This window comes from Lacerta agilis, chromosome 6, assembly GCF_009819535.1.
Source record: "Lacerta agilis isolate rLacAgi1 chromosome 6, rLacAgi1.pri, whole genome shotgun sequence".
Classification (NCBI taxonomy): domain Eukaryota; kingdom Metazoa; phylum Chordata; class Lepidosauria; order Squamata; family Lacertidae; genus Lacerta; species Lacerta agilis.
In genome coordinates, this window is record NC_046317.1 from 95149991 (window position 1) to 95168060 (window position 18070).

At 55.1% G+C, this 18070-nt stretch overlaps 1 protein-coding gene across 1 annotated transcript in view; it reads right to left on the reverse strand.

The window, feature by feature from the left end:
- Positions 1-6887, reverse strand: part of CDH22 (cadherin 22) — a 55855-nt gene extending 48968 nt beyond the window's left edge. Inside the window, exons 1-2 of the mRNA XM_033153935.1 lie at positions 6633-6887; positions 165-459 (exon numbers count right to left, since the gene is read on the reverse strand). Of these exons, the coding sequence (XP_033009826.1) occupies positions 165-459; positions 6633-6872 (535 nt within the window). The 5' untranslated portion in view covers positions 6873-6887. The remainder of the gene's footprint in view (positions 1-164; positions 460-6632) is intronic.
- Positions 6888-18070: the final 11183 nt, after the last annotated feature.

The window sequence follows — 18070 nt, forward strand, 5'->3', positions numbered from 1 at the left end:
GAGGGTGCCCAGGAGGCCCCAAGGGTGCTGGACCCCCGGAGGAGGGGGGGCACCGCACAGAAGGCCAGACATTTGGAAAGCGCTGAGTCCCCGGCCTGCTCCGCAGGGACACTGGGGTGGGGGCAGTTGGGTGGGGGGTTGGGGTGGCGTGCACAGGGACTCACCGATGGGGGAGAGCTCGGCCACACTCCCGATGTAGGGCCCCCCCAGGAAGCGGGGCTCGCTGTCGTTGATGTCCTGTACCTTGATGACGAACTCCGACTCGGGCTCCAGCAGCCGGTCCGTTTGGCGGTCCCTGGCCTGGGCACGCAGCGTGTAGAAGGTCTTCTGCTCGCGGTCCAGGCGCTCGGTGGCGTGAATGTCGCCCGTCAGCTCATCAATCAGGAAGATGGTGCCGGCCCCCTCCCCGGAGATGGTGTACTTGATGGAGCCGTCGCCCTCGTCCGAGTCAGAGTGGATCTGCAGGGAACCCGAGACCGGGAGGTTGGTGCTGGGAGGGTCAAGCAGGGAGGGGCTCTCGGGGCTCCGGGGGGGGGGAAGCAGAGCAGGTGCCCCTGGGGTCAGTCCCCATCGGCAGCATCTCCAGGCATCCCCTGCCGGAAACCCTGGAGTGTTACTGCTGCCAGCCAATGTAGGGCAGCCTCTCGTGTTCCTATTCTAAACTTAGAACCATGAGGACTAGCAGCTTCCTTTACTTTTAGGGCAAATAGCATAGCTCAGCAGCAAAGGCCCTTTTCTAGGAGCCAGGTTGCACCCATCCCTCCGCCCGTGAGCATCTCCAAGGAGGGCTGGGAGAGACCTGAGTTCCTGGTTGCCATTGCTGCCAGTCAGTGCAGCCAATATGGAGATAGATGGACTCAGTGGCCTGCCTTGGTATAATATGGCAATTTCCCAGCGATGGCCAGGCCCATGGCTCCAGACATATGTAGGGCTGGCATCTAGGGGGCAGCAAGGGGGAACAGCTGAATGTGACCCATTTGACTCCATCGCCACCTTCATCAAATGAGAAATTGCTGGAATAACTCTGCCTCTCTTCTTTGACTGAGAGCCAGCATGGCCCAGAGTGTCAGACTAGAGCTTGGGAAAGGCCAGGGTTCGAATCCCCGCTCAGCCATCAAATTCACACAACCTCTTGGCCTCTCCCACCTCACAGGGTTGTTGGGCGGCCAAAGGGCAGGAAGTCATGTATGCCACCTTGGGCAACTTGGAGGAAGGGGGGGCAGGAGTGCCACCAATAAGCAGCCGGGAGCTTCCTGGCCAACCCCAGAGCAGTGCCTGGGGAGGCGGCTCTGGGGACCAGGATCTGATTCTGCTGGAAGGCCCTGGGCAGTGGGCAGGATCCTGCCAACAAGGAAAGAGGAGCCCCCCAGGCTTGCCCAGAGCCACTGCTGGAAACCCCACCTCAAGCCCATCTTTTGGAGGGAGGGGGCTTGGAAAGTAACTAGCAGGTACCTTATGCCATATGTGGTGGAATTATAATGGAATTAAAAAATTAACCTTTGTTTTTTAAAAAGAAGCTTTTTTACTAGGAATTATAGGTACCAAGATTCCAAAAGATCAGAAGAAACTGCTCATGTACGCTACAACGGCCGCTCCGAAGTTGCTAGCCCAGAGATGGAAGGGAGAGACAGCCCCGACCAGAGAAGAATGGCAAATCAAGTGGATGGACAATGCCAAAATGGCAAAATTAACTGGGAAGCTCAGGAATGAAGAAGACAAGAAATTTAAAAATGAATGGGAAATGTTTATAATGTACAGTGGTACCTCGACTTACAAATTTAATCTGTTCCGAATGCACATTCGTAGGTTGAAAAATTTGTAAGTCGAAAAAAGTAATTTCCCCATAGGAATGCATTGGAAACGAAAAATTCAGAAAAATTCATAAGTCGAGTAAACTGCATCTAAAACCGCCAACGGGTGTCCTTCGGATGTCGAAAAATTTGTAGGCGTGCGGGCACTTTTTTCATTCGTAAGTCGAAAAATTCATATGTAGAGTAATTCGTAAGTCGAGGTACCACTGTATATACAAATTTGTTGCAAACAGGTCAAAACATCAACAGGATTCTAAATACACTTGTAATGTAATAGAAACTACAGATAATTTAGGAAGATGAAAAATTTGGGAAAGTATTGATATGCAGATGAAAACAGAATTAAGAGGACCCAGGGATGGGATGGGGAGAAGTCAGGAGATTCAAAGTAATCTCGATACGTGAAAGTGTATGATATTTCGATGTAATTCTTTTTTCTTTTCTGTTCTTTCTATTTCTTTTCTTTCTTTCTTTTTGAAAATCAAATTTAAAAAATTACTTTAAAAAGGAAAGTAAGCAGCAGGAGCCTCTCCCCACTCCACCTCAAACACAGGTTTGGGGTCCAGATTGCTGAATTATCTGGGGGTCCCCTCTGCCTCCAGGCCTTTTCCCGGCTGCTTTATAGGACTCCTAATGAGCTCAGAAGCTGAACAAGCTTGTCGGACTTTGCTCCCTGCCGGAATCTCTTTTGGCCCTCGGCTTGAGCGCGGTGATCGCCGGGACCCCACGCCCTGGGCTGGGTTTCCATAAAGGCCACCTCAGAGGTTCTCCGCAAAGGCTGAGGGGTCCCAGGGAAAGTGGTGAGGGGGCCTTTTCCTTGGCGAGGAGCCGCTGAAGAGGCAGGAGTGAAAAGGAATGAGGAGCAGATCCATGCGCATTGTGGGGAAAGCGGAGATGCTCAGGTGCCCCCCCTTCCAACATGGTCACTGTGGCCTAGAAAGGAGGGCCACCTTACTCAGGGGGCAGCAGTGAGGGGGCTCTGCCTGCCGGAGGAACAGAGATTCCACGCTTGGGGACTTGCTCCACAAAGCTGCTCTCCTGTCCAGTTTTGCCTGCACTGGCCGGCAGCAGCTCTGCTAAGAACATGAGAAGAGCCTTCTGGATCAGGCCAATGGGTCATCTAGCCCAGCATCTTGTTCTCACAATAGCTGAACAGTTTGGAAACCTGCAAGCAGGATCCGAGCCCCAGAGCAACTCTCCCTTCCTGTGGTTTCCAGCGACTGGGATTCAGAAGCAGGGCTGCTGCCTCGACTACGAAGGCAGAGCCAAGCCATCCTGGCCAGGAGCCACCCACAGTCCTCCTCCTCCCCCCTTCCAAGTCGGTGGCCATCCCTGCCTCCTGTGGGAGCAAGTGCCACAGTTTTAACTAGGCTCTCTTCTTTTATCCCTCCCGAATCTTCCAACACTCTCCAGCGTCTCAGGCAAAAAACACCCCCCTCCTCCTCCTCCTCCTCCATACCTGCTACCTAAGATCAAACAAGCAGACAAACAGGGATGAATCACTTGTCCCTTTTTTGTACCTGCCTTTCAGCAAACAGCCCCAGGGCAGGGTTGAAAAAATATGACATTTTTTGAAGCGCCATGCACAATTAAATTCTTTAAATAAAAACCACTAAAAGCAACTAATTCTCCAAAGAGCAAAAGAGCAGCACAGGAGAGCCAGGCAAGAGACAGTTCGGGATCAAAACCAAAACCTTCTGCATGCCGAACACCTGACCTACCTTCTCCTGGAGCCACAGTGCCAGAGTTTCAGAGTAGGCAAAGAACAATGCCGAGTGCCCAATTTCAAGAGGGCACGGAGCCCCTTGCCATATTCCAGTTGAGATCAGTAGATGAGGACACCCACATTCAGGGGGGCAGCTCAGCTTGCGGCCCTTTGGGGAAGCTGGAGCCAGGCTGGGGGGGGGAGGCTGGGGGAGGTCTTGGCTCCTGCCGTCACTGGCTCAGAGCTCTTCCCACCCGTCCTGCGGAAGGGATCTCTGCCATCCGGGAGCGAAAGGGTCCCCAGCATCTCCCCTCGGCCCCAGAGTGCCTGGAATCTGGGCCAGATGTCCGGAGATAATTTTATGGGTGGCATTAAACTGAGTTATGAGGTTTTTACAATCCAGCCACTTATGAGAAATCTATTAACGGTAACTGGACGGGCAGAGCCCAGCGCGGTGGCGCACGGCAGAGGCGTTAATTGGGACCATCCATAACAGGCCGGGCCCCCGGAAAGGCCTCGCCAGACGCCTTCATTTACTCCCCAACATTTTTTTGCTGAGAATCAGCAAAGTTGCCAGAGAAGGGAGACGTCCATTAATTGGCTAATGAAATATGAAAATGTTTATGGGCCACTCAATCTTCCAAACTGCAGTTCCATAATCCACCTCCAAACACAGGCGCGGCTCTGGCAGCCAGGAGGGATGGCAGCCCTGCCACGTTTTACGAGGCCCTCGTTAGATTTGTCTTGTTAGGGGCAGTTTATGTTTCTATTTACCTCGCTGGGGAGGGGAAACAAGCCTGGGGGCCAAACCCTTTGGAGAGAATCCCCAGAAGAACCTCAGAGACACCCACACCCACGGCAGGCGGCAACCTGCACCCAGTTGCCTGGCAAAGATGGCAGCCGAGGAGCGTGGGGAAGAGGAACTCAAATCAGGCAGGCAGGGAGCTCAGCCACACAGGGGGGAGACCTCCCTGCCTTCCCACCTCCGTGACCTTCCCACCGCCTGTCTTTCGTCCCTGCAGAGAGTAGTTCTCTGCTGCCGCTTCCCCAAGCCTGCAAAAAGGGGTCCCTTGGAGCTTCCAGCAGAGCCCCCCCCCCCGCTTGTGACAGAGGGGGGGGCTCTTCAGGTCAGTTTGCAGAGGAAATAAATGCAGAGGCCCAAGCAAGCGTTGATTCTACAAGGTCAGCTCGGGGCCAACCATGCAATGGACTTGCCACAGCTATGAGCCACAGGTGCCCCCCCCCTTGAGCTTCCCAGGAAGAATCTGTCTTCTGGGAAGAAGCTGGGGGTCAGCTGCTGTGTCAGCCCTGAAGCCTCCTCCTCCTCCTCCCCCTCCCCCTCCCTAGTTGGAGCCTTTTCACACATGGGGGGGGGGGCTAACAAGGATGTCAGCAGACACCCACGGAGGGGATTTTTTAAAAGAATCACTCCAAAGTAAAGCAGGTGGTCCACCTGAAGAATGGGGGGGGAGGGGAGAAGTGTGTCCATTTGGGGGGGTGAGCAGGTGTGACCCTACTGCCACCCCCAATCCTTTGGCTCCCAGGTCCACCTGTGGGCAGCTGGAGAAGCCCAGCTCAGCATCCGGGGAAGGAAGGTGGATGGAAGGGCACTGAATGGAAGGGCAGAGAAATCCAGAAGACAGCCCTGGGAAAGGAGCTTGAAGAGAGTTTTGGAAAACAGACAAAAGCCTTTCATCTCCTCCGTCTGTTAAAAAGGGAAATTGTTTCCTTGCCCTAAAGGGCCAGAAATCTGGGATTTTACGAGGCCATTAATTACCTCCTACTAATTAAATCAAAATTAAATGTGAGCAGAGGTGCATTTTCCTTATTAAAACGATTAAACAGAAAGCACAGATACACAAATAAAAAACGACTCTGGGACGGCAGAAGAAAGGAAATCAAATAAGAACTCGCCCTTAATGAAGGCGCTTCTGGTGTTTGCTCCAACTCATAAAGCCCAAGTTCATCAATTTCCTTTAAATATTAGCAACTTAATTAAATCTGTTTTTTCCCCTTTAATCCCCTCCTCTATCTAAAATAGATCTGTCCACAGGCACAAGTTTGTAACTCATGCTGACCCCATAATTCTATTTTTTATTATTTAAAAAAAACGAAAATCCACATCAAACTGACAGGGACCTCGGGGGAAATTACACTTCAGAAAAAGGATTAGCTCAAGTACCCAGATTTTATGAAAATGTTATTGGTCCTGACTGGCACGTCTGGGCAAGGGGCGGGCAGGCGAGTGGGCAGGAGGCACAGGGAGAGGCAGGGCAGAGAAGCAGGAGGCGGCGCTGGCAGAGATGCCGTGCCAAGGGGCAGGGGGCAAGGGGCAGTGCCCAGCAGCGATGCCCACAGGGCCAGGAGGCACCAGGGCTCAGGTGCTCCCTCCGAGGGAGAAGCTGCTTCTCTGCACAGCCAGCTTGCCGTTTCCTTGGCGCTGGCAGCCGCTGTGGCAAGCAGCGTGCAAAGGGGCTGTAAAATGGGTTAGTTTTAGGTTCCCAGAGTTCATTTTGGAAAGGAGGCTGTTGCTAGGCTACCTCTGGAATTCGCCAAGGCCTGATGCTTCGAGTCGCTCCCCAGGGGAGCCGTGAATTAACTGGAACGGCATCGCAAGGCGGCGGCATCAGCAGCATGGAAGGGGGGGGCAGGAGAGAGCGTCCTGCCAGGGGAGGCAAGGCGAGGAGGCACCGATCCAAACTTAGTGCTCAGCCGGAGCTCAGGCATGTCCCAGCCAACTTTCCAGGTCAGCTCAGAGGACCCACTGCAGGAGGATCTGGGCCTTGGGGTAGAGAGGCAGCCTTCGAACTGTTCCATGCTCCCCATGTGCATTTGGCTGTTTGACAGTGGATTCATCTCCTGGGGGGGGGGGGCGGACTCTCCTTCCTTGGAGACTTTTAAGCAGAGGCCAGAGAGCTATCTGTCGGGGATCTTCTAGTTGAGATTCCTGCCTTGCAGGGGGTTGGACTAGAGGACCCTTGGGGTCCCTTCCCACTCTCCCATTTATGATTCGATGTAGCCCCATGTTCCCGGTCCTGGGGAAGGTGAGGAGCCCCTCCCTGTTTCCCGAGCAGGCGGCCCCTGCCCCCCACCCCCCGCGACCCAGCTGCCTTTACCTTCCCCACGTACAGTGGTTCCGTGCCGGTGTATTCTTCCACCACGAAGAACTGGTTCCAGACCCAGCCTCTCTTCACGCGCCCACTGCCCGGCAGTCCACCGTCCCCGGACTCTTCTGGGCCGGAGCCCCCAGGCTCCATGTGCATGGACACGACCCTTGCAGGGCAGCAGCCCAGGCACCACAGAAGCAGCAGCAGCAGCAGCAGCGGTCGGATCCAGAAAGGGTCTCGGGAAGCCATCACCGCAGAGCCCTGGCAGCTAAGGAGGAGGAGGAGGAGGTAGGCATCCTCTGCAGAGGGAGGGGACAGCCACAGGCTGTGGGTCAGCCGTCCGTGGGGGGCAGCAGTCTCGGCATCCTCAGGAAGACAGCGGGTGAGGATCACATGCCTGCCCCAGTCCCAGCCACCACCCTCCCTCCTGCCAGGATCAGCTGTCCAGGACCAGAAGAGTCAGGCATCAGGACAATGTGAGGATGGGGCCTGCCCCATGCTGGGCGCAGCACCCACACCAAGGGGGCGGGGGAAGGAAGCTCTCCTGGTGCGGAAGGGACCCTCTGAGGCTGGCCTCAATCCTGCTCTTCCTGAAGTCTGTGTGCACACAGGCACCTCTCGCTGGCTCCGCTCGCCCTAGGTGAGGCTACTGCAAGAACCAGCTGCCTGCTTCTTCAGCACCCAGTGGGGCTGGTGGCACCCAGCAGCTCAGTTTCCAAAATGGTCCTCAGGCACCCAACTCGCTTGGAGCACCCGACGTGGTCAGGTGGTGGCTGGTGCGCGGCGGATCAAGACCAAGGATCTGGCAGGTCCCGTCTCCACCAAGGCGTCGTGGCTCCAGGTGCTGCCATTGGGGCCCATCCCAAGCAGCAGTCGCTGGCGATGCCCTCCGTCCTCTGCCGGGTCAAAGAGGCTGGCAGGCAAGGTTGGCATCCATCCCCAGGGACCTGGGGGAGAGAAAAATGGGTGGGTGGGTGAGGGGCTTGTGGGGGCGACTCTGCCCTTCCCCCTCCCCTCCAGGGCAGCTCCCAACAAGCAGGATTGTTCCCCTTCCTGTCTCAGTTTCCCCCACACACACACTTTCCAGGTATGACAGCCATCTGTCCTGTAATGACTCCCAAGACCCTCTGAAGGCACAACCCCCTCCTCACATTGCCAGGTGGATGAATAAGTGAAACTGTGACCTGCAGTCCCAGAAATGGGGGCCCTGCAGGGACCAGTCAGGCTGCAAGGTTTCAACTGCATGCCCAACTGAAGCCAAGTCCACAAACGTCTATCAGTTGTGGTCTGATGGCCACAGAAGTCCCTCGGGAGACTCTCTGAGGGAACAGACAAAGGAGACTCTCTCCGACCCTCCACCCTCCACTGCCATGCCAGGATCGAGGGCCATCGTGCCACTTGAACAGGAAGCCTGCAAGACCCGCCAGCAGCCAGAGGGCAACCCACAGGTTGGCCATGGGGCAGGACAACATCAGGAATCTGTGCCAGGCTCTGGGGGGAATCTTGCCTGCCTGGCCATTATCCATTGCATCCCTGAAAGGAAGCAGGCCACAGCCTCACTTCTTAAAAATAAAATAAAACCACAGAATTCTCCTCTCTCCGGACACTACTACCCCTGAGGCAGCCAAGCGCTCCCTGCAGCCCCACACATGGGCAACACCAGCGGCACACCCCACAGCACACAAAATATTCCCTCCAAAATGGTTTGGGGCAGCCACTGGGAATCGAGAGGGAGAGAGGAACACACACACACACACTCAGCAATTTATTTATTTTATTTCATAAAATTTATACACCACCTGATTGTTTTTTAAAAAAACAAAACCTTGAAGCGGTTTACAAAAAGATAAAAAGAAACTCAAGGAAATTTTGCAGCCATGCTTAAAAACATACAGCAGTTATAGAACAGGTTAAAGTTCACATCCACTTTTGAAACAAGAACGTTTTCATCTGGCGCCAAAGAGCACAATAAAGGCTCCTGCTTGAATGTGATGTCAAGAGGCAAGGAGTTCCAAAGTGAAGCTGCTGCCACAACTGAGTTCTTACAAAGACAGAGCAGGGCTTACATGGCCCCCGGGGCAGGGCCAGTCCCACCACCTCCCCAAAGCTCAGGCCCCATTAGCCTCACTGCCACCATCCTTTATCTGCATATCCCCTTTCCTCAGTTAAAACCAGACTGAAGGTGGCTGACAACATGAAACAATTCCCATTATTACAAAACTACAACAAAAGGAGTCATAAGCACGCAATAAAAACACATCCAAACAAAATAATCCCCATTTATGTCATCATAATAAGACATAAAGATAGATCCCCCCCCAAAAAATAATATCAATCACTGCAAAACTAACAACTCCAAAATTAAACCTTGATCTCAACAACAAAATCGCTTAAAAATACCCCAAGGGACTGCAGGAAGCTTCTGCCCCCCCCACCCCCATGAAGGGGGCTGCCTGGAAACCTTTGTTCCAGTCCAGGAGTGTGACTCAGTGGAGTCGTGTCTGCCTCTTCGTGACCCCATGAACCAGAGCACGCCAGGCATGCCTGTCTTCCACTGCCTCCCGCAGTTTGGTCAGACTCATGTTGGCCGCTTCGAGAACACTGTCCAGCCATCTCGCCCTCTGTCGTCCCCTTCTCCTCGTTCCCTCAATCTTTCCCAACATCAGGGTCTTTTCCAGGGAGTCTTCTCTTCTCATGAGGTGGCCAAAGTATTGGAGCCTCAGCTTCAGGATCTGTCCTTCCAGTGAGCACTCAGGGCTGATTTCCTTCAGAATGGATCGGTTTGATCTTCTTGCAGTCCATGGGACTCTCAAGAGTCTCCTCCAGCACCATAATTCAAAAGCATCAGTTCTTTAGCGATCAGCCCAACTCCCAGTAGTGATATATGGTCCAGCTCTCACTTCTGGGGAGCTGGGCTATAAAGCCCTAAATGCCTTAAGGCTGAGATCTAGGAAGGGCAACCTCATTCCCAGGAACCTGCCCATCATCCGGAAGATGGTGGGATAAGATGGGGAGGGGGAGCCTTCTTGGTGGCAGAGCCCCAGTTACCGATCTCTCCCTCCCACAAGAGGAGCTAGACTGGCTGCCATCTTGCTGCTTTTACTCTGTATTCTTATGCAGTTTTTAATTTTTTTGTATCAATGTTGATTTATTTTTAACCAAAGAAAGGCACTGGTGATAACTGTAGTGCCGGAATGCAGACCTTGGGCAAAGTGCTGTGGGCACCAAGTGGCTGGCCGGGGGAACAAAAGAAGAGGGCGGGTGCTGGGCACTGGTGGGCAGCGCCACCCAAAAAGCACTGGTGGTTGCTGAGCCGGGGCTGAAAGGCAGCAGAGCACAGTTGGCATAAGTCAGTGCGTGTGGGTGCCGGGAAGCAACCTGAAACTATTACCGTCTTCCCAAAGGAAGACTTGAGATCTGAAGAGCATGGAGAGAATAGAGGGAAGAGGAACGGCCTGCCCTTGACCCACTGACCCCTTGCAAGAGCTCGGCTGGCTTCTCCTCCTCCACCACCACCCCTGGGACTTGGGGGGGGGGTCCTGAAGGGGCCCAGGAGACCTCATGCCAAAGCTAGAGGGCTCTGCAGGTGTGATTGGTGCCCGGTGGGCATCTGTTTGGGACCCCCGGGAATGCCACCTTGGGCTCTGAGATGGAAGAAGGGCAAAGGCAGGAAGGTAAGAAAACAAGCAAACAGAGTGACTCAGGGGGTTCTGTTTCCCTGTCAGGTGAGTTCCCATGGCTCCCTCTCCTTCCCAGGCCCCCTACTCTCCCCCCCCCATCCGTGACTTGGGCCAGTTTGGTGCACAAGGATTTCTTTTGCGTTTGTTCCAAGGAATTTCTATTGTGCGTTGCCCACTGCTTTCTCTCTCAGCTTGGGGACTCCTTTTGTGTAGAGGGATGCATAAATTGAATAAATCTAATCTGTGTGTCTCATCAGCTGGCGCTCTCCGTGGCCAGGATTACGTGGGCCGCTCTGGCGGGCCTCTCTCTCTCTCTCTCTCTCTCTCTCTCTCTCTCTCTCTCAGCAGCCTGTTGCTCTCCTCCTCCCAACCCACCCACCCCAATTGCCAAGGGAACCAGGGTGGCGGGAAGAGAGAGGCACCCCCAAAACCTAGCCAGGTGGAGCAGACAAGGGGGCACCCTTCTCCCCAGCCACCTCAGCATTTCTGCCCCAAGGGGGGGGGCTCCTGCCCCAGCACACCCTGTTCTCTGCACACCCCAGTGGGAAGGAGCAGGGTGCCAGCCACAGAGGGCTCTGCCCCCCACTTGCAGGTGGGCTCAGTCCCAGGTGCCCACTTCCTCTGGCCGAGGCAAGCGCCCCATGGAGCCAGGAGGCGGGTGGGCAGCCCCCTCTCTCCACGGTTAAGGCAGGAGCACAAACACCCATCATCACAACAACAGGCTCCCTCCCGCCGTGTCCCCCACCCACACGTGGAGGGCCAGGCAACGGTTGCTGTGGGAACGCCAACCTGCCTCCAGAATCCTTCCCCCTCCTCCCGGCTGCCTTTTGTGCTCAGCCATCTCCTCCGTAAAGTGACCCTGCCAGCGGGGTGGGGGTGGGCTGCTCCCCCTCTCTCCTTGCACCCAGAGTCTCCGCATCCATGCCCCTGCCCAGCAGCTGGCAGCCAAAGCACCAAGGCAGAGGACGGCACTCCTGGGTTCGCAGGTGAGAGGGAGGGAATCCGTGCACTCCAGAGCGCCAGCCCCCCCCTCGCACGTGCTCCCCCCTCCCTCCCTCCCTCCCTCCCCCTCCTCCCGCTCTGCTCTCGTCAGTGTGTGTTTGGCAGAGCTGTACTGTACATCATGTTGACAGTAGAAATTACATCCTGAGCTTCTGTTTTACACTCTGCCCTGTCAGAACTCACCGCAGCCCAGTGATCAGGACAAATTGAATAGCATCCCGTCCCTGTCAATATTTATTTCATTTCACAAATGCGGCGGCCGGCAATCGGAGGGGAGACACCACCTGCTCATCTGGCGCGCGGGACGGGAGGGGGCACACCAGAGGGATGCTGGGAAGCCTGCGCTGGCAAGGCCCGGCAGGATAGGGGGCAACCACGGAGTCCCCTAGACGCTCACGCACACAGAGGGAACACAAATGGCCTTGGTGCACCTGGGGAGGCTTCGGGCAAGGAATGCCAACACAGCCCCTCCTCTGTCCCTGCAGCTCCTCCAGGGTGGCCTTGAGGGACATCTCCTCCTTGCCCAGGAGACTCACTCAGCCTCTGCCAACCCCACACACTCCCCGTAAGAACCCGAGAAGAGCCTGCCGGATCAGGCCAAGGGCCCACCTGGCTCGGCATCCTCTTCTCACAGGGACCAACCAGATGCCTCAAAAGGGAAGCCCAAACGCAAGATCCGAGCACAGGAGCCCTCTCTCCTCCTGGGGTTTCCCTAAGAACATGAAAAGAGGCTGCTGCGTGAGGCCCACCCAGCCCAACCTCCTGTTCTCACAGTCGCCCACCAGGCGCCCATTATGGGAAACCTGCAAGCAGGACCTGAGCGCAAGAGAAACTCTCCCCTCCTGCGATTTCCTGCAGCTGGAATTCAGAAGAGCGACTGGCTCCAGAGCAGAGCCATCATTGTGGCTAGTAGCTCTTGCTAGCTCCCCCCCCCCTCACCCTCCTGGATTTGCCAGCAGAGACCTCAGGAGGGACCCTGCCTGACACTCTCGGTGTCTCTCAGGCCCCTGCGGAAGAAGTGAGGCTTCCCCCGACTCTGTTTTCCTCCAGTGCATTAGTGCGGGATCACAGCACTCTATCCCACTTAATGCCTCAGCAAGACCACCTGCCTGGCATCTCATCTCGGGGAGGCAGCCCGGCGCAGAGAGGCCGGCCGCCGACAGATCTTGCCGTGATGGACCAAGGAGCCTGTATTATTCCAGCGGCAAATTCCTCTCTCAGATTGTCAACAGCGCAGCAAATTGCAGTGCCATGTAACTGTGTCTCCTCTCCTTAAACAAGATTCAATTCCACTTAACTCTCCCCTTCCTCGGGGAGGGCGGGGGGGGGGGAGGGAACACACAGGCCGGAATTCATTTCCCGGGATCTGCTAGGCAGGCGCCGGTGCCGTTACCAAGGCAAGGTCCTTGGGAAACTTTATTATCACTTGCCACCTCAAAGCCCCTGCGCAGGCAGCAAGGCGGACGCTTCCGCTGGGATGGAATTCAATTTCTCTTCTCCTGCCTCTTGCGAGGAGATGGGAGCCACAAATGCTACAAACATCGCAAACACACCCGGGGAGCAGGGAGGCCAGCAGAGGAAAGGGGCCTTGAACCCAGATCCTCGGAGCACCAGGTGCTGAAGGGGCCAAACTGAAAGGAGCTGACCAAACCTCTGGCAAGGACCAGGTGATGAAAATTAGCTCCTTCATAAAATAACAGTTGGAAGGGACCCCCGGGGTCATCCAGTCCAGCCCCCTGCAGCTCAAGAACCCCTGACAGGTGCCATCCGGCCTCTGCCTAAGATCCGCATTCCCCGCCCACCCACTCCAGAGCAGGTAAGGAACTGTTTGTCTACTGCCAAATCTTGCTGGGCAAGCGACCCCCCCCCCCAAAAAAACCACCCCCAACTATAGATGTGGGGAGCTCTGGCTAAGCCTGGCTGTGGACTCAAAATAACAACAGCTGCCTTTGCAGCAGGCCAAGGGGTGTTTCCATGAGGCGGATCCAGGCCTGCCTTTGAAACAGCTCAGAAGACAGCCTGGAAGGGGTGCAGAAGAGGGAGACCCAGAGGATCAAGAATCCACGCCTGATGAGGAACGGTCGAGGGAGCTGGGGATGTTTAGCCTGGCAAAGAGGAGACTGAGAGGCGACAGGGGAGCCACATTCAAACATCTCAAGGGCTGCCGCAGAGAGGATGGAGCAAGCTTGTTTTCTCCTGCTCCAGAAGGGAGGACCCAAACCAATGGTGTCAAGAAACAAGAAAGGAGATTCTGACTAAACCTCAGGAAGACCTTTCTGGCCGTAAGAATGCTCTCATAGAACCCTAGAGTTGGAAGAGACCCCAAGGGCCATCCAGTCCAACCCCCTGCCAAGCAGGAAACACCATCAAAGCATTCCTGACAGATGGCTGTCAAGCCTCCGCTTAAAGACCTCCAAAGAAGGAGACTCCACCACACTCCTTGGCAGCAAATCCCACTGTCCAACAGCTCTTACTCGTTTGGGAGGTGCTGGACTCTCCTTCCTTGGAGGTTTTAAAGCAGAGGTTGGATGGCCATCTGTCTTGGATGCTTTAGCGGAGATTCCTGCATGGCAGGGGGTTGGGCTAGATGACCCTTGGAGATCCCTTTCATCTCTATGAAGAAGAAGAAGAAGAGTTTGGATTTGATATCCCGCTTTTCACTACCCGAAGGAGTCTCAAAGCGGCTCACATTCTCCTTTCCCTTCCTCCCCCACAACAAACACTCTGTGAGGTGAGTGGGGCTGAGAGACTTCAGAGAAGTGTGACTAGCCCAAGGTCACCCAGCAGCTGCATGTGGAGGAGTGCAGACACGAACCCGGTTCCCCAGATTACGAGTCTGCCGCTCCTAACCACTACACCAAACTGGCTCTCGATTCTATGATTCTATGATTCAGCAAGTCCAACCCTCTGAAATGACTTGCCAGCTGGAGGGTTGAGTGCCAAATATGCATGGCCGAGGGGAGGTAGCGGGGCTCATTCCTCCCCGACCCAAAGAGGACAGCCCCCTCCCTTATTACTGCCTCCCCCCCCCAAGTCTTTGTCCAGGGACCAGGCGGAAGCAGCAAAGAACAAAGACCCCTTCACTAATCGCGTGGCAACTGCAGTTTTAATAATAAAAGGGACCAAAAAAGCCCATTGTACTTATTAAAAGTGTAATCTTTCCTGTCCTTGAAGTAAATCTCCAGCTTCCTTTCTCCGGCTCCTTGGAATTATTTTATCGGCAGGGGGCCTCCTCCTCCTCCTCCAAAGCTTTTCTCCTCAGCTGGGTTGGAACAGACCAAGAGGTGGGATAAAGCCGCCTTCCAAGGAGGCCCCCCCCCCCCCATGTCCCATTGCTTCTCCTTGCTGAAAGATGCCGAGCCAGAATCCGTCCTCCCTCCCTTGCCAGGCAAGTTGCCTTAATGTGAAGTAAGTTAATTATCGGGGCTTTGATGGCCCCCTAGTAAGGAAGCAGGGAAGGAGGGCACCCCCCCCCCGTAGCTGGGAAGGAGACCCCTCCTGGTCACAGGGGGAAAAGAAGCAGGAGGTGTTTGTTAAAACTCTCACACAGCCACTGTTTGGGGAACGTATTTCCAACTCACAATATTTCTTTTTCAGATCTTCTTTGGTCCGAGTTTCAAAGAAATTTTTAATTGCAAAAGAAAATCTCGGTGTCTCCCTGGGGGGAAAAGAGCTTTTACAGCCAGAACCGTCTCGCTCGGCAATAATTCTTCTCCAAATAGGGAATTTTCATGCTTCAGCTACACGGATACAATGCTTTAATTGGCCTTTAAAGACGTAAACTTGGGCAGGAGGCAGAGGAGAGAGAGGAGTCACCTGTGCCCTCTTTGTCCTACAAAGTGGGAGAAACTTTCCAAGGAGGAGGAGGGGACCCTAAACTGGGCAAAGGGGGCACCTCAGGATGGGGGGGGTCCCCAATGCAACCCATCAGGCTTCTTTGTCTGGCAGTCAAAACTCCCTCTCTGGCCCTGCTTAAAATATTCTTGCCTGCCAGAAGGGGCCTGTGAACTACAAAAAGGCCCCTGACTTGCCCAGGAAGGGGTCAGAGAATCATAGAACTGGAAGGGGTCCCAATGGTCATCTAGTCCAACCCCCTGCAGCACAGGAATCGCAGGTGGCCATCCAACCTCTGCTCTAAAGCCTTCAAGAGAGTCCACCACCTTCCGATGGAGCCCATGCCCAGCCAAAGAGCTCTTGCCCTCAGAAAAGTCCTTCCTGATGTTGAGTCAGAATCTCCTTCGTTGTAAATTGAATCCATCGAATAATCGTACAATCTTGGAATTGGAGAGTCGGGAGGGACCCAAAGGACCATCTGCAGTGCAGGAATCCGGAGCTGCAGAAAACAAGTTTCCTCCATGTGACAGCTCGTCAGGTATTGGAAGGTGTGTTTTGTGCGTAGGAAGGAGCTGGCCATACAAAGCTAAGACTTGTGGGTGTAAGAGGAATAATAGAATCCTAGAGTTGGAAGAGACCCCAAGGGCCATCCAGTCCAACCCCCTGCCAAGCAGGAAACACCATCAAAGCATTCCTGACAGATGGCTGTCAAGCCTCCGCTTAAAGACCTCCAAAGAAGGAGACTCCACCACACTCCTTGGCAGCAAATTCCACTGTCAAACAGCTCTTACTGTCAGGAAGTTCTGGAGCGCTTCCAGAGCAGGCCAGTGGCCCATCCAGTCCAGCATCCTTTACTCGCAGTCGCCAACCAGATGCCCCCATGGGACACCCACAAGGAGGACCGGGCGCAAGAACACTTTCTGTCCTCCTGGGGTTCCCAGCAGCTGGCATTCAAAAACATCACTGCCTCCAACCAGAATTGCTCCAATTCCACTTGCAGGTTTCCCCACAGGCTCCTGTGAGACATGGAGGTCCAACCATTGGCCAGATCCAGTAGGTTCTGCTTTGGTTCCTATGCTCCCCCCCCCAGTGGTGGGCTTTGGGCGTCAAAATTTCAGCAGCTCCCTGTGCGAAGCCAAAATGTGGCCCCCACCCCATCTCTCACCTCCCATCCTTGTTGCAGCGCCCTCTCGGCTGAGTGCCCAGTGCAGGTAAACCTGTTGCACTTGCCTTAACCCCCCTCCATTCTGCAGGGAGGGGGCCACGGACTGGGCTTCTCGTGAGCCATGGAGAGGAGACGCTCCAGCACTCAATGCAAGCCAGAGGGAAACCCCAAGCAGCCTTTGCTTGGAAGGAAGGCAGGAAAGGCGGACAAAGGCTGTCCAAGAGGAAGCTAAAATATTCACAGAGTGAAAAGGACAGATTAAAACACGAAATGGATTTCGTGCCCCTTGACAAGCGCAAAAGGAATTGGCTTCTTTTAATCAAATGTTTGGCAGAAAGATGAATTATTTATCGTCCAATATGGCCTGGTTAAATAGAAAATGGACCCATGTTCACAGCTTGGGCGCCTGCAGTTCCTCACCTCTGCATGCCCCCAGATTCCTGCAAGGGGGGGGGAGCAGTGAGGAACTGAAGCCAGGCGAGGGGTGGGCAACCGTCCCTCGCTCCGCAGTGCACCGCCCAGGCTTCAAGGTCAGAGGTCAAGGTCACGGCTGCATCGTGTGGCAGAGAACGCGCAAAGCCTGCGGCTTCTTCCTCCAAAGACTCCTGGGAACTGTAGTTCACTCTGCACAGAGCTGCAATCCCTAGAACAAAGCGCAGCTCCCAGGAGAAGCCCCTGGGGAGTGGGAGGGACCCAGAGTCATCCTCCTCAGGGGAGGGGGAACATCTTCAACCCAAGGGCAGCATCCCCTTCTGGACAACCTTCCCAGGGTCACATGCCAGGGTGGGCGAGGCCAGATGCAAAAGGGGTGCAGCAATGAATGCAAATGCCACTTTTATGGCAGGTGATGGATTGGGGGGGGGGTAAAATGTTAACTAGCTGGTCCGGCCTTCCAGTGTGTCCTGCATCTTTGTCAGAACATGCCGTGGGCCCCAATGGGCCCCCAGAACCTGAAAACTGCAGAGGGAGCAGCTGGTGAGGAGAGCCGCCTGGATCAGGCCAATGGGGGCCTGCCGGGCCCAGCATCCTGTCCTCCCAGTGGCCCACCAGCAGCTCCCCTGGGAAGAAGCCCACAAGAAGGACCCAGCAGAGCAGCAACACGCCCCCCTCCCCTTCCCACAGGAGGCAGGGAGAGATGCCAACTGGGATGGTTTTCCAAGAGCATCAGGCAAATCCGAGGAGGAGGAGGAGGAGGAGGAGGAGGAGGAGGAGGAGGAGGAGGAGGAGGAGGAGGAGAGGGCTCCCAGTGGCTCCAGCCAGGATGGCTCTGCTCTGTCTCCCCGGCTGAAGGCAGCCAGGCTCCTGAATCCCAGAAGCTGGAAACCCCAGGAGGGGAGAGTGGCTCTTGCGCTCGGATCCTGCTTGTGGATTTGCCAGTGGCATCTGGTTGGCCCTGGTGAGAACTGAGTGCTGGACTAGATGGGCCCCCTTGGGCCTGATCCAGCAGCCAGGCTCTCCTTGTGTTCTTAACTGGCCTTCCGGGGCGTCATGCCCCTCCTGATCCCGGAGAGAGGAAAGATGCGTCAGGACTTTGGCTCAGGAGCAGCCACAGCTGACCAGCTCCAGCTCCTAAAAATCCCTGTCCCCCACATCTCTCTCTCTCACTCAGCATCAAGCAGCCACTATTGGGGTGGGGGGTGTTCTGCCTCTTCTAAGCCACTAATCCCCCCATGCGCCCCCATTATTTGAAAACCCCACTGGCCACTCCCACCCCATTGCCAGGGGGTCAGGTGAGGGAGAGGCAGAGGCAGGCAGGGTGAAGACCA